The sequence below is a fragment of the Narcine bancroftii genome, chromosome 10, assembly GCF_036971445.1.
Source record: "Narcine bancroftii isolate sNarBan1 chromosome 10, sNarBan1.hap1, whole genome shotgun sequence".
In the NCBI taxonomy this organism is placed as follows: domain Eukaryota; kingdom Metazoa; phylum Chordata; class Chondrichthyes; order Torpediniformes; family Narcinidae; genus Narcine; species Narcine bancroftii.
Genome location: NC_091478.1, coordinates 75,788,364 through 75,803,269, shown reverse-complemented (window position 1 = coordinate 75,803,269; position 14,906 = coordinate 75,788,364). Strand labels below are relative to the sequence as shown.

The following is a 14,906-nucleotide window of genomic DNA, read 5'->3' as shown; positions in this document are numbered from 1 at the left end:
GGTGTTTTTGATGTAAGAAGGAAATGGAATCAACAGTACATGCAATTTGGGCATTTACGAAAGTGAATACATTTTGGGAAGAACTAAATCAGATATTAAATAAAATTGCAAAAATTAACATACCAAAAATCCAGAGATCTTTCTTTTAAGTAACATAAGAGGTAAAAAAGTAGGCCTCAAATTGGATAAAGCGCAAAAAAAATGTATAATGTCAACTTGGAAAATGGAAGAGAGCATGAGTATACACCAATGGCACATGGAAATTAATAAATGTATTCCATTGGAAAAATTAACATATTTAAAAAACGAAGTCACAATGTTTGAACAAATTTGGGAACCATACATGGAACATAGCAGAGAGAGCTTGTCAAGGACCTCCATCACCTAAAATGAAAATGATAAGAAGACAAAACGACTAGATTCAGTGTGTAACAAATAGATGATGCATTTTCCTTTTTTATTTTCCTTTGTTTGAAGATATTTTTTTATGGTTTTATTGTATATGTTGATTATTAATGGGTTTTGGAGGGGGGTGCGAAGAGGGGAGGAAGGGAAAGGGGGGAAAAAGGGAGAAAATGCCACTGTGTAAATTTAATGAGAAACGTTTGTACATATTTTGGTTGATATGGTTCATAGTGTGAAAAATAAAAAATTATATAAAAAAAAACAAATATTTATCCATCTCTTTCTGAAAATTTCTGTTGAACCTGTTCCTCTGTCCCATACAAGCAGGTTAATTCCAAATAATCCTAACATTACATGAGAAAAAAAGTCATTTCCATCTCCATTTCATTCATTTGCAAATTACCTTCAATATATATCCAATGTATAGCACCACAAGGCTGCATACTTAGCCCCCTGCTCTACTCACGTTACATCTACGACTGTGTGGCTCGGTACAACCATAACACTATCTACAAATTCACTGATGATACCACGGTTGTGGGTTGTAGAAAAGGGGTGAAGATTCAGCAGACAGGAGGGAGATTGAAAACGTGGCCGAATGGTGCACCAACAACAACCTTGCACTCAATATCACCAAAACCAAGGAGCTGATTGTTGACTTCAGGAAGGAAAAACCAGAGATGTATTATCCAATGATCATTGGGGGATCAGAGGTGGAGAGGGTGAGCAAATGTAAGTACTTGGGAGTCACTATCTCGAAGGAACTTTCCTGGACCCAACACACCAATGGCATTGTGAAGAAAGCATGTCAGCACCTCTACTTCCTCAGGAGTTTGCGGACGTTTGGTATGACTCCGGAAATCCTGGCAAATTTCTACAGATGTGTAGTGGAAAATGTGTTGACCGGCTGCATCACAGTCTGAGGACACCAATACCCCTGAGCGTAAAGCCCTGCAAAAGATGGTGGACACAGCTCAGGACATCACAGGCAAAACCTTCCCCACTATGGAGAACACCTACAAGGAAATCTGCCATCAGAGGGCAGCAGCAATGATCAAAGACCCATACCACCCAGCACACACTCTGTTCTCATTGCTGCCATCAGGAAAGAGGTCTAGGTGCCACAAGACTCACACCACTAGGTTCAGGAACAGTTGCTGCCCCTCCACCATCAGACTCCTCAACAACAAACTCAATCAGGGACTCATTTAAGGACAAGTAAAACACAAAGGTACTCAGATGTCATGGTGAAGTAAAAATACAATGCTGGAGAAACTCAGCTTTATAAAGCAAAAATAAAGATACATAACCAACTTTTCAGGCTTGAGACCTTTATGAAGGTAAAGAAAAATGTCAGCAGGCGCCCAAACAAAATGGTAAGGGGGGAGGGGTAGGGGGATGAGCACGGTCCCAAAAGCAGGATAAGGGAGGGAGGGCACACCAGCAAGCAGGGGGATGGGTGAATGGCTCTGTGAATGGAGAACTGGAGGAAAGAAGTCAGAGGGAAAGGGAAGGGAGGGGGAATGAAGAGTAAGCCATCAGAAACCGGATATGTCGATGTTTATGGCATCCTGCTGGAGAGTGCCCAGACGGAATATTCTGTGTTGTTCCTCCAATTTAAGGGTTGACCACCTGGTCTATCTCCAGCAACATTCTCTTGCCTTCTTTGTCTCCATCTTAGGAGATAAGATTTCCACTGACATTTCCGTACCTTGATGAAGGGCTCAAGCTGGAAACATTGGATATACATCTTTAACTTTGCACATAAAGTACATTGTTTGACCTACTGAGTTTTTCCAGCATCGTGTTTTTACTCGTTTAAGGACTCTTGCTTTTGCATTTTATTGATTATTTTCTCTCTGTATTGCACAATTTGTTTACATTTCTTTCTTTGTTTACATGTGTATGTTGTGTACAGTTTTTTTTGCACTACCGATAAGTAGAAATTCTGCCTGGCCCGCAAGTAAAAGAATCTCAGGGTTGTATATGATGTCATGTATGTACTCTGATAATAAAGCTGAAATCTAGTTACTAAGTTGTCTGTCAGTCTAAACAGTTTCTCTGTAAATATTCTCTCACAGCCCTTCTTCATAAAGTTTATTGCAGAGGCATGCTGTTAACAGGCCCAATCACTTGATCATCACTTTGTTATTTCTGGCATCTTGCTCTGTGATCAGTTCCTGTACGGTGGGTGGGATGCCGGTATTTATCACCCATCCTTAACTTCATCCTTAACTGTTCCTTCTTGAATTACTTTAGTTCTGGTGAAGTTTTCCTTACATTGTAACTAAATGCATATCAAAAATATCTGAAGGTTTGTAAAGCACTTTGGGAGGACCTGATATCATAGTTGCTTTAGGTAAATGAAAATAAATTAAAACAGCATCTACACTTTGATATGAAGGAATGTTTATTTAAATACCACTGGGCCTACCAGGCGATGGATCAGCATTTTTGGTGCACAAGAGAGTTTCGGTGAAGGAATTTTGAAGTTGGATATAGTGTGCCCCAGATAATGAATGTGGGTTGCCTGAGTTGAATTTCAAAATCAGCGTCAATGCTCCAAACTTTGTTAATTTTCCACTCCATTAGGAATTGTTTTAAAGCGAACATAAGAAAATATTGCAAATATGCTCCTAAGTTGAGTTTAAGTCATGATAGAGATGTTGTCAGATAAATAAACACGTGGATAAAAAGGAGTTTATGTAATAAGCTGCATGTTTTGGTAAGTGTCCCTGTTCTCACTATTATCCACACCAGACTGAGCAGCTGGGATGGAGGCTGGTGTAAACTACTTCACACTCACACCTAAAGAAGGTGCACTTATCATTTGACCAAGTCAAGAAAACTGGCATATTGCAGCATCTTCAATTTTAAATTTGTTTCTGATTTATTGTAAATCATGAAATGTTTAATTGCTGTTGAGTTAAGCACAACTTAACATATTCCTATCCTCAAGATTACTGCAGATTCCTCTTGACCTTGCTGCATACAGCAGTTCAAGTGTGTGAAGTAAATGTAAATGAATAGGAAGGGAAAGCAAAAGGTTCAATTATTTCATCAATTATTTTATCAATAGCTAGATGAAATATAACTCTATAACAATTCTTAGAGCTGTTTGGAAATAAAGGAATTGAATGACTCCAGCCATTCTGGCTATTTTTACATGTCTAATTGGACTCATTTCTTTCAAAGGATGTCAGAGGTGGGTAAGGGCAGGGGACTTCAGGGCAACTTGAAAGTCAGATTGGAGCTACTTGGCTTCAGGAAAATGTGAAGTGTGTGGTAGCCTGATCCAGTGGCGTACTTTGACCCGGCCCTCTGCCGTTCTCTATCCGGCTTCCCTTTAAGGCTGTACTCAAGCACAAGTAGCCATGACTCCATTTTTCTCTTCCAACAGCATTTCTTTGGGTGACCACTGCATCCATTATTCTTGCAGGTGGGAACACTTCGACAAGAAGTACCTGAGGCAGATGCTGATGCGAAAGTCGGCCTATAAGATCAAGGATGATATTTGGGATGTTTACCACAAGTTGAATCTCCGTGATGCCATCAGCTTTGCTGACCAGGTTTGGAAAAATATAGTAATGGCCCTGATAATTATAAACAAAACATCTGCTAGGAATTATTTGGCCTGGAGCACTCTCAGGTGAGAGTGGAGGATTAAGTCCCTCCAATATTGATATGGAATTTATGATGCAGAAATAGACCACTGGTCCATAGAGTTCTTGTTGTCTTTGTGTTCAGCAAAAGTTTTGTTCAGCAAAAGTTCAGAATCAGAATTTATTGTCATGAAGATGTCACGAAATTTGTTGTTTTGTGGCAGTGTCACAGTGCAAAGATTCATATAAACCACCTACTTCCAAAAATAAATAAAAATATTACTCGAAAAGTCAAAGTAAGGCAGCGTCTTAGGTTCATTGATCATTCAGGAATCTGATGGCAGCGGGGAAGAAGCTGTCCTTGTGCCATTGAGTGCTCATCTTTAGCTGTACCTTTTTCCCAATGGTAGCAGAGTGAAGAGGGCATGGTCTGGGTGGTGGGGTCCTTGAGGATAGAAGCTGCTTTTTAAAGTTATCACCTTTTGTAGATGTCCTCGATGGAGTGATGTTGCAGGCCCAATTAACAACCCTCTGGATTTTATTCTTGTCCTGAGATTTGGCACCTCCATACCAAACAGTGATGCAACCAGCCAGGATGCTCTCCACAGCACACACCTGTAGAAGTTTTCAGTTTACGGTGACATAGTGAGTCTCCGCAGACACCTCACAAAGTATAGCCGCTGAGGAGCCTTCTTTGTGATTGCATCGACATGGAGGTTCCAGGACAGATCCTAGGTGATGTTGAACCCAGGAATTTGAAGTTCTTGACCCTCTCCACTACTGAGCCATCGATGAGGACTGGGTTGTGTCCTGACTTCCTCCTGATTTTTTTCTGCACCTCCTGTTTATTGCTAATGTGTTCATCGCAAGTGTCCAGCAATGTGTTAATGCTATTTAACACCAGCCTCTCCATGTACTTAGGACATCCACATCTAATCATTCTCTGTAGAAGGAATGACCAACATGTTTGCAGAATACATTTAAACTCCACCCTGGCCTGTCAGAGCAAGCACAAAATCGAGGTCAATGCCTCTTCTTTAAAGGGGCTACAACCAGGAGGTTTTCATAGCATGTTGTTGTCATCTGCTCTGCCGTGCTTCTTCAGGAAGCACATTGGGTAAGTTCTCTCAACTCAAGAGGAACAATGGGGAAGGAGGGGCTTTTCCCCATGCAGACCAGACCTGATTTTGCTTGTTTTATTCATCATAGTGAAAGCACGAAGGCAGAGTCAGAGACATGAGATCTACAATCCAGTTCATAATATAACACTGATGAGTAATGTGCAGGGGATAGCTTAGTTTTTGGTCCAAAGTCAATTGCAATAAAATCCCTGTTATCCAGAATTCAAGCAAACAGCAATCTCAAGCAACAGTAAAAAAAAATCATGGTAAATAAATAGGTAAAAAATACTGAAGTTTAAAATCAGCATGTTTTGCCTTTAGTTCTCCATTCACACAACACAGCCTCAAGCATCTGGAAAAATTCACATCTGGCATCTACCAATCCCCATAGGTGCCAGATACCAGAGGTTTTACTGCATACAGTATTCAGTTCCACTCATAACTCTTCAGCAAACAAAGCAGCCTGTGTTCCTGCAGGCATCAAAACCTGGAAAGCATTCAGGGAAGGTCAATGCCACACGAGAGTCAGAGAGTGGCCATGTCCTTCGAGAATTTCTCGCCATTGCACAATAAACATAACACCAAATCCCCCAGCTTCAATGTTCTAAGAACATTGGTTCAGTTTATTGTTTAGTCAATCACATAAATACCCCAACCACCAAAACTTTTGTCGATTTGGCAGCTCATTCACTTCCTGACAGTCAAAGCTTTTTCATTATTGATGAGACCCAGGTGAAGGATGTAATGAAATCTTTTCCACTTGCCTGGAAGAATCCAGGTCTAATAACTCTCAAAAAGCATAATACCATCTCGTCAAAACTGAATGCTCAATTGGGACCCCCATCCACCTGAATTCTTTTTTTTAAAATTTTTTATTTTTCACACCATAAATCACGTTAGCCATGATATACACTTTTTCTTTTTCACACATATACAGTGACTTTTTCTCCCCCCCCCTCCCTCCTCCCAAGCCACCCCCCCACCCCCCCCCCCCCTCATCCATTTTAGGTATACAATCTAGGTTGCATTAAGCCAGTCAGACAATGTTGTCATTCAACAAAAATACACCAGAAATTCTACTGAGTCCACCTGAATTCTTTATCACTTGTCCAAACTGGCAGTTACGAGGTAGAAGTAAAAAACGAAAGTCTGCAGACACCATGGTTGAAGTAAAAACACAAAGCTGGAGAAACTCAGCAGGTCAATCAGTGTCCTTTATGTAGCAAAGATAAAGATACATAACCAACATTTCAGGCTTGAGACCTTCATCAAGGTATGGAAAAATGTAGGCAGGTCCCCTACCAACATCTTGCTCATACCTTGATGAAGGACTCAAGCCCAAAACATCGGTTATGTACCTTTATCTGTGCCTTATAAAGTACACTGTTTGACAAACTGAGATTCACCAGCATTGTGTTTTTACAGTTATGAGGCAGGAGGGTTTAGTATTTTTTTTGGAAGGAATATATAGGTTGGCACAATATCAAGAGCCAAAAGACCTGTACTCTGCTGTGTTCTAATTGAAGGAGTGAGTTTTGACAATCATGACATGAGCTCTAGAGGGAGACATTTCCCACAGAATGAAACCACATCTGCGAGCTGTTTCTGGCTCCCTTGCTGATCAACTTTGGCCCCATCATCAATGAACCATTTCAAACACAGTAGACAAAGAAAATCTTTGATGTAGTAAAGGGTTGGGTTTGGTCAGCTTTACTAGGAATTCATTACCTGCTCTAGGCCAAAATAAACTTTTAGCAGACAAACTTACCTAATTTGATTTCTTTCTGAGACAACATAGCAATAATCTATGAAAAGAGAAATGTTCACATGAGGCAAATTCACATGAGATAGAATCTGAAAATTCAAAGCACGTTTCCATGCAAAGTATGATCCAAAAGTAGAGTTTTCAGTAATGTCTTTGAAGTGGGTTCCACAGGCACAGCTGTCTAATGTCTCCTGGCTTTCCTGAATTGACTGAAAAGACCTACTAATTATTGTAGGAATGGTTTGTCGTATCTAACAAAAATTAAATTGCATCCATACACACGTCCAATCCATTCTCTTGGTGGGATAATTAAGCTATAGGATCAAGGATCACTTTTGTTCCTTGTTGATTAAGTTTATTTTCCACACTTATTAGACAATGGTCACATGACTACAAGTGCATCTAGCAATTGTGAGTGGAAATGGAATGTTAGCTTTAATTGCAAGACAATTTGAGTACAAGTGCAGAAAGGAAGTCTTATGCAGTGCTTTGGTCAGACTGCACCTGGAGTATGTTACCCTGTTTTAGTCTTCTTATCTAGAAAGGATGTACTTGTCAAAGAGGGAGTGCAGCAGTCCAGCATTAGTAGCTTTGCCATAAGAAGCGATTGCATAGATTAGGCCTACATTCTCCATAAAGGATAAGTGGTGTGGCAAAGTCCAGCGGACTTGCACATTGCATGGCAATAGAGGCAGGTCCATCCTTCGCATCACCTGAGACAGGTAGAACTCAGAAGCTGGACGATCTGGCGGGACTGATAGCAGACTGGCCAGCTCCTCCAGACTCCTGATGGAGATGGTAAAGGATGCACAGCTGTGTAACACCTTCAGCAGCCCTGCAGGTGGAACACAGCTGCAGTCCACCTGGTCAAGATCGGATGGCTCAACCTGGTCCTGGATACATTTTGTCTTCACGTCAAAGGCATCATAGTCAAAATCATCAACGTTATGGAGGAAGTCTAGAAGGTAGACAGGCGAACTTGGAGGCTGAACATAAAGTTGCAGACACCAGGGAATGTAAGGGAACGAAAGAAGGAGTACGCTGGTTGGAGAACCATGAAACCTTTCTTTGACTCGCCAATTAACTAGTGGAAAGTGACCAAGGAGAACATCAATGTGTTTTTTAATCAAGAGGAGACCAAAACAGGTCAGCCTGAAACCTGTTGGTCCTTCTGTACATGTAAATGTTAGTTAGGGAATGCTGTCAACTGGCACATTCCAGGCTGTGGGAATACATGCTGAGGGATGCTTGGTGCAGCCAAGATGAGGGCACCATTGGGAAGGACCACAGTCAGGAGTCCGCGCATTATTGGGCATTGAGGGGCTGAGACCGAATGCAAGCGCCTCGAAAAAGAGAGGGGTGTGTAATGACAAGGGACCACAGTGGGGGCAATGGTGTAAATAGAAATAAGTGTAACAATGTACAGTGATGGAAATGTTTGCATACAAAAATAAGAGTGTGATGAAGCTTCCAACAGTTTTCCTTTTATAAATAATGTATTGTGAATTGAATCTATTTTTGTTTTAAAATGGATTAGGGCTGCATTCTTTGAGTGTAGAAGATTGAAAGGAGATCTTATTATTGAACCTTAGATAAATCTTACAAAGTTCAACTCACTGGGTGTAGGGAGGACCTGTCCCCTTGCGGCAGAGTCTAAAACCACGGGTCACAATCTCAGAATGAGGGATAGATTGTTTCCAAGTGAGATGAGCAGAGATCTCTTAAAGAAGAAGGAATGCTGCATTTTGACAAAATCTTGTTGGCTGAGTTCATTCAGAACAGACATTTATTATTTTCTGGATATTAGAGGTACAGTTGGATATGGGGATAGGGCCAAAAAATGATGAATGACAAAACTGACTCAACTCCTGCTGCTAGAACTTTTTATGATGTATTATCAGGACAGTTGTTCCCAAATGTGAACCATGCATTTGATCATTAGTGTCTATGATCCGCACTGCCCAGTGACACCTGTTTCTTACACTGTCACTTCAGATTCTGGTTTATTGTCCGAGTACATGCATGACATCACATACAACCCTGAGATTCTTTCTCCTGCAGGTGAGGCAGAATTACCACTTATTGGTAGTGCAAAATAAAACTGTACACATGCAAACAAATAAAGAAATGTAAACAAACGTGCAAGACTGAGAGATAAAAAAACAATAAAGTACAAAAGTAAGTGTCCTTATCTAAGAACCTGATTGAGTTTGTTGTTGAGGAGTCTGATGATGGAGGGGTAGCAGCTGTTCCTGAACCTGGTGGTGCTAGTCTTGGGTTACCTATATCTCTTTCCTAATGGCAGCAGCCAGGGAACAGTGCATGTACCGTGTGGTGTGGATCCTTGATGATTGCTGCTGATGTTCTCAATGGTGGGGAGAGTTTTGCCTGCATGTCTTGGGCCTTATTCAGGGCTTTATGCTGAAGGATATTGGTGACCCCATACCGAGGCAGCCAGTCAGCACACTTTCCACATAGGTGTATCTAGCCACATGCCCTGGCTGCCTCTTGAAGGGGGGTACAACTGTCCTCGCCTCGCTGGCCCAATATCATCTCCCGAGCCCAACTGACAAAAGAACTTTGAGGTATGGGCGACAGAAGATCTTTAATGAGACATTTGGTTTTCTGATGGAAATCAAGCCAGTATTAGACAAGTTGAACTGATTTGTAAACGGGCGATCCAAAGAGACCTACAAAACTTATCAACTCATCTCATTGTAAAGCTAATTCTTGCCTTGAATCAACAAGCTGTGTGGAGGGATCCTCTGTGATTGTGCAGCTCTTCACGTGCTTTGTGAAGCACATTAATTTGTACACATTTGTTAGAAATAGAAGTACCTTAACAGAAATTGCTCGAGACAAAAATTGAGAACAAAGAACATTCATTTTACAACAATGCAAAGTTGGGTGCTTCCCCTTACCCTGGGAATACACACATACACTGGGGCTCACCCAACTTTTATACAGTGAATTTCAGTATAGAAATACCCTCCCCCTTACATTCTTCTGCCTCCTGGATGGGTTTGGCATTAGGCAATCCTTCCTGCCTAAGTGCAGTTTCTATGAACTTGGAGGACCCAGGGGTATCCTGTAGGTGTCTCATCATGTAATTATCATCACAACCTTGCCCTTGTCCCCATTCACACCTTTCAGACTCTCAGAGCTACAGTCTCTTCATATGCAGAGTTCGCTAATCCTGTCTAGGTTTACTAATTAAATATGCATAACTTGATAAATCTGTGTAAGGCTTACAAATTATATATGTAGAACTTGGTACTTCTGTCTAGGGCTAGGAGACCCTTATCTCACCCAGACTACCTCTACTTCCTACATTCTATTATTCCTTGCCTCTCCTTTTCTTATTAATACGGTGGGCTCACTGATCCTGTCGAAAGGACTAGAAGGTTCTTATCTTACATAGGTTGACTCTGCTTCCTGCATCCTAATTTCCATGCTTAGCCTGTTCATACTGGTTTAATTCATCACTCCATGTGTCTGTACTAGTTTTCCCATCTTTCATATTTTCATGTCAAGTTTACTCATCTCTCACACATTTGTAAATACAATTGTCATCACGTTCGTCTATTTTATAAAATAAAATGTTTCTTTAGTTTGGCAAGAGAGCAACTGAATACATGACTATTCTTAAAAGGCTATTAATGGCAGATTGTCTCAAAAAGCCAATGTCCAGGGTTAAACAGCAAATCTACTTATTGCCTGCTAGACTTCATTTATTGCTGCTACTCAAAAGCAGAATATTAAAGAAGAGGGCAGGTCAAACCTGTTGTGAACAGAATTTGCCTGACTTTAGTTAATTAAAGTTGTAAGTTAAGGGTGCTGTGGCAATGTTCAGTTCATATTAAGTTAATTTATATCATGGCATAGTTTTAATTTTTTTGACAAATATATTGTTTTACCTTCCTCTCCCTCCCTCGGCCCCCTCTCTGAACCCCATTTCTCCCCCTAACTCCACCCTCTCCCTTCCCTGCCTCCTTCCCCTCTTCCTGTCCCCCACTTGTACCCATCTCCCATCCTCACCACCTCCTTGCCCCCCTCACTTTTCCCCCCACCGAACTCCCCTTCCCCCTCTCCCCCACTCATAGCATGAGAGACCAGCAGGAATCCCACCCTCTCTCCATCTACTTGACAGACCCCTGGGAAGGGGGGTGGGAATGGAATCCCAGATACCATGTCTCCCGGGCCAGACACGGGGTCACTCCTGTTCCTGGACTGGGAGCACACAAGACAGTAGCCCCGGAAAGTTTTCTGGAAGTGCGGAGCTCCCACTTAAGTGGACAGGAGTGCGCCCAGAGCCCAAGCGAGTGATGCAGAGCCAAAGCCGCCCAGAGACAGCATGTCGGTAAGGCGAGACCTACCCGGGCGTGTCCCCACCGCTGACTGCTCTCCTTGAATTCCGCAAAAGATGGATTAAATATTGACTTAGCATTGGCTGCGATCCAGGCAAATAACACGAGCCAGTGCTGTACTCCACATCCAACAGCCCAGTGCCCAGAATGTGCTGCACCTTCAAGTTGCCCTGTGTAACCAAATACAGTGGTTAGGTCAGCTATGAAATTAATCAGTCGACACTGATTTATATTACTACTCCCAGTGGCTCAGAGCAAGAGTCATCACCGATTGCAGATTCTGCCATGAAAAGAAAAGAATATGTATGGGGGTGAGGAATAACCAGAAAAAAAGTCTACCAGTTCGTTCGGCTGCAAAACTTGAAGCATAAAACTACTTTCAAGCCTGTCTTCCATGAGAATGACAATTCCTGAAAATGTAAATAGCTTTAAATAATGTAGTATAAACGCAACACTGGAGAAACTCAGCAGGTCAAACAATGTACTTTACATAGTAAAGATAAAGATACATGACCAACCTTTCAGGCTTGAGGCGTTCATCAAGGTGACCATCAAATAACGTAGTTAGTGTGTGCACATGCTTTTACCCAATGATTTAAGTACAATTATTTTGTTGGTTGGTTCGCCATACAGTGACAAAACCTGGCCATTACAAACAGATAGATGCCAACCATGGTATGTGGTGGACAAGAAGGGTCTTGGGAAAAGTCAAACGCCTGTGAAGTTCTCATAATTAAATTGTTGTGTATCGTAATGATACAAATGCAGTTTTAAATGCCTGAGTCACTGAATTTTTCAGACTGATTTTGGGACGAATTGGTAGGTGGTGGCTGTTCATACAGTCAGTGTCAAAACTCAAGCTTGATATGGGAGTAGATGGCACAGCCTTCTAACAGGGATGTGTTGCCGATGAAAAAATAGATGCAGCAATGCTCTGAGCAAAGAGTAGGCCTTTTTATAGTTTTTCTAAAAAAAAAAGCAAATGTAAAGGTGGATATTCTCCGTCTTCACTTAACTTACCTTTGTTGAAAGCTCTGAGGGCAGATTCAGGAGGTGAACTCTCATCAGTCTAAGGGTCCTCCTTTGTGAAGGCTGCGAAGGAGTGGGCTGATGACATTGCAATGATGTCATCAGCCTGTGATCCAGGAGTGGAATTTTTAAAATCCCTTATGCCGTAATATAGCTAATTACGTGGCACAGGAGATCTGCCTGAGTCCTAAAACTCCTTGAACAGATCTCCACCAGAGCTCTTACTTGCTCTTCGGTCGACATTTTGGGTATAGGCTGTTTTCCCTTCTTGGCGCGTATGGATGGTGTCACAGTGACAGGCGGCGCTACTGCACCACTCGCTCTGCCTCCCTGAGCTCTGGAAGACAGCTCCCGACACTGTTCAGTAAGAAAACAATGCTAGGTCAGCATTATAGGCCTTCTAAAAAAAGGTAAATTCAACTTTTTTTCTTTTCGTTCAAGGTGACGTTGCACCATAAAAAAGCCTAGTGAGAAGAACTTAGGCATATGAATAATGACAAATATCTAAAATTTAAATTAAATTAAATTAAATGTAGACATACAGCACTGTAACAGGCCCTTCTATCCCATGAGCCGGAACCCCTAAATACCCCAGTTAACCTACAACCCCCATTCGTTTTGAAAGGTGGGAGTGAAGGATTAGGGTAAGTTTTCATGGGGGTGGAGGGGTGTGGCACAATTTCAGTGGTCGCCATAGGCACTATTTTCCCTAGAAACACCACTGGATGTGTCAGAACATTGTACCATTTGACACATTCCAAAAATTTGAGTTTGCAATCCTTGCTGCCATTTGGATAGGATCAAGATCCCTTCTGGTCTCCTAGATGCATTTAAAACCCCACCACTCTACTTGGAAGAAAAATAATTAACTATGATATCTTAAACAATATTTATCACTCAAACAACACCAAAGCTGAATATCTTGTTATGGCCATAATGATCTGTGTGGAAGCTTGATACACACATATCAGCAGCTGTGTTTTTTCTACATTACAATTGTGACAACAGATGCACTTAATTAGCTGTAAAGGATGTGTTGAGGTCATGAAAGATTCTATGTTGATTCTTTCTGTATAGTGGATGAGACTCAGGGATTCAACAGTGGTGTCCCCTGTGAGCTGAAGTTGATTGCCTTATATGTTCCAAAGATAGGCCATAAAACGCGAGAGATTAAGGCAGGGACAAACCATTAAAAATGTTTTATGCCAGAGAACTATGAATATACAGAACAGTTATGATGCCAATTAAAATTCCAATCCTACTAATACCCCTGTTGCATTTACAAGATATCATTTGACTCACAGTAGAGACCACAGTGAATATTTTGACCCACAGACCTTCAATGCAGTATTAATACATTCACTGATTGTCATAGAATTCAATGTTTTTCCTTCCACATTTGGGAATGTTTCTAATGCCAATATTTGAACATAATTTTACTTATGATGATCTCATCAAATGACTGAGATGATTATCCCATGCCTCATCACAGACTTAATGAAAGATGAGCTTTCTACAGTTGCAAGGGGGCATATAGTTTTCAAGTCACTTGTAAATCAAATTTCTCTTGATCTTTTTTTCTCTCTGGGGGTGGTATGAGCTCACTTTGTTTAACTTCACTAACAATTGAAGGTCTGAGGTCCATTGTTATCGCAGGTGTGTATTGCCACTGTATCCACAGTTTCTAGCATTCACTGCTTGCACAGACAGATATAAGAGTTGATTTCATATAGCTGTGCTTACCTCAAGCCTGAGTTCATGCAGACAACTCGGCAGCCTTTGGGCTATGGGCTACGCCTCAAACATTTTCTGTTGAGCAGTCGGCAAACAAAGCTGTTAAAAGTTGTTTCATGTCCACACAGTGTGTGTGTGCACTCACGCAAACTGTGCAGGAATAGTTAATTATCCACAACCCATGCTCTGTTCTGTGAAATAGAAACAGGAGAGGGCCATTCAATCCCTTCCAACTGTTCTGCCATTTGAAACAATTGTGGCTGATCTTTTACCTCAGTGTCTTATTCTTGCTGTACCCTTGACTCCCTTATATATATTTGTTTTTAATTTTTTAAAAATTAGACTTACAGCACGGTAACAGGTCATTTCAGCCCACGAACCCATGCTGCCCAATTTACTCCCAATTAAAGAGTTGTTTTGCGAGCAGAGTTACATGTTATTTCTAGCATTTGTAGAGCCATAAAGAGCATAATTTGCAGAGTATATAAATGCAAGCACGGTTGTGGGGTTCATTCAGGAGCCTGATGGTTGCAAGGAAGAAACTGTCTTTAAGCCTGTTAGTGTGTTCTTTCTCCCCAATGGGAGAGCGCCTGGGGTGTGGTGGGCTCTTCATTATGCTTCCCACCTTTCCTAGGCAGCGGGAGATGTAAATGGAGTCCATAGAGGAGAGGGAAGTTTGGCTTGTGTTCTGAGCTTGAACAGTGAACAGAGCAGCTCCGGCAGCATGCTGTGAACTATCCAGCTTGTGTGCTTTTGATGTTGCAATTGTAGAAGTTATTAAGGGAGGGTATGGGGGTCACATTCTAAACATCCTTAGTCTTCTGAGAAAGTAGAGGTGTCGATGCATTTTCTTAACTGTCAGATCAGTGAAGTTGTTTATTCC

General features: G+C 41.5%; 1 protein-coding gene across 4 annotated transcripts in view; it reads left to right on the top strand.

Moving 5' to 3' along the window:
- The window catches only part of slc9a5 (solute carrier family 9 member A5), a 169,890-nt gene that overhangs the window by 118,109 nt on the left and 36,875 nt on the right, over nt 1–14,906 (top strand). For all 4 annotated transcript variants that reach the window (XM_069901419.1, XM_069901420.1, XM_069901423.1 and 1 more), the window contains exon 10: nt 3,845–3,974. In XM_069901419.1, coding sequence (XP_069757520.1) covers nt 3,845–3,974 — 130 coding nt within the window. The remainder of the gene's footprint in view (nt 1–3,844; nt 3,975–14,906) is intronic.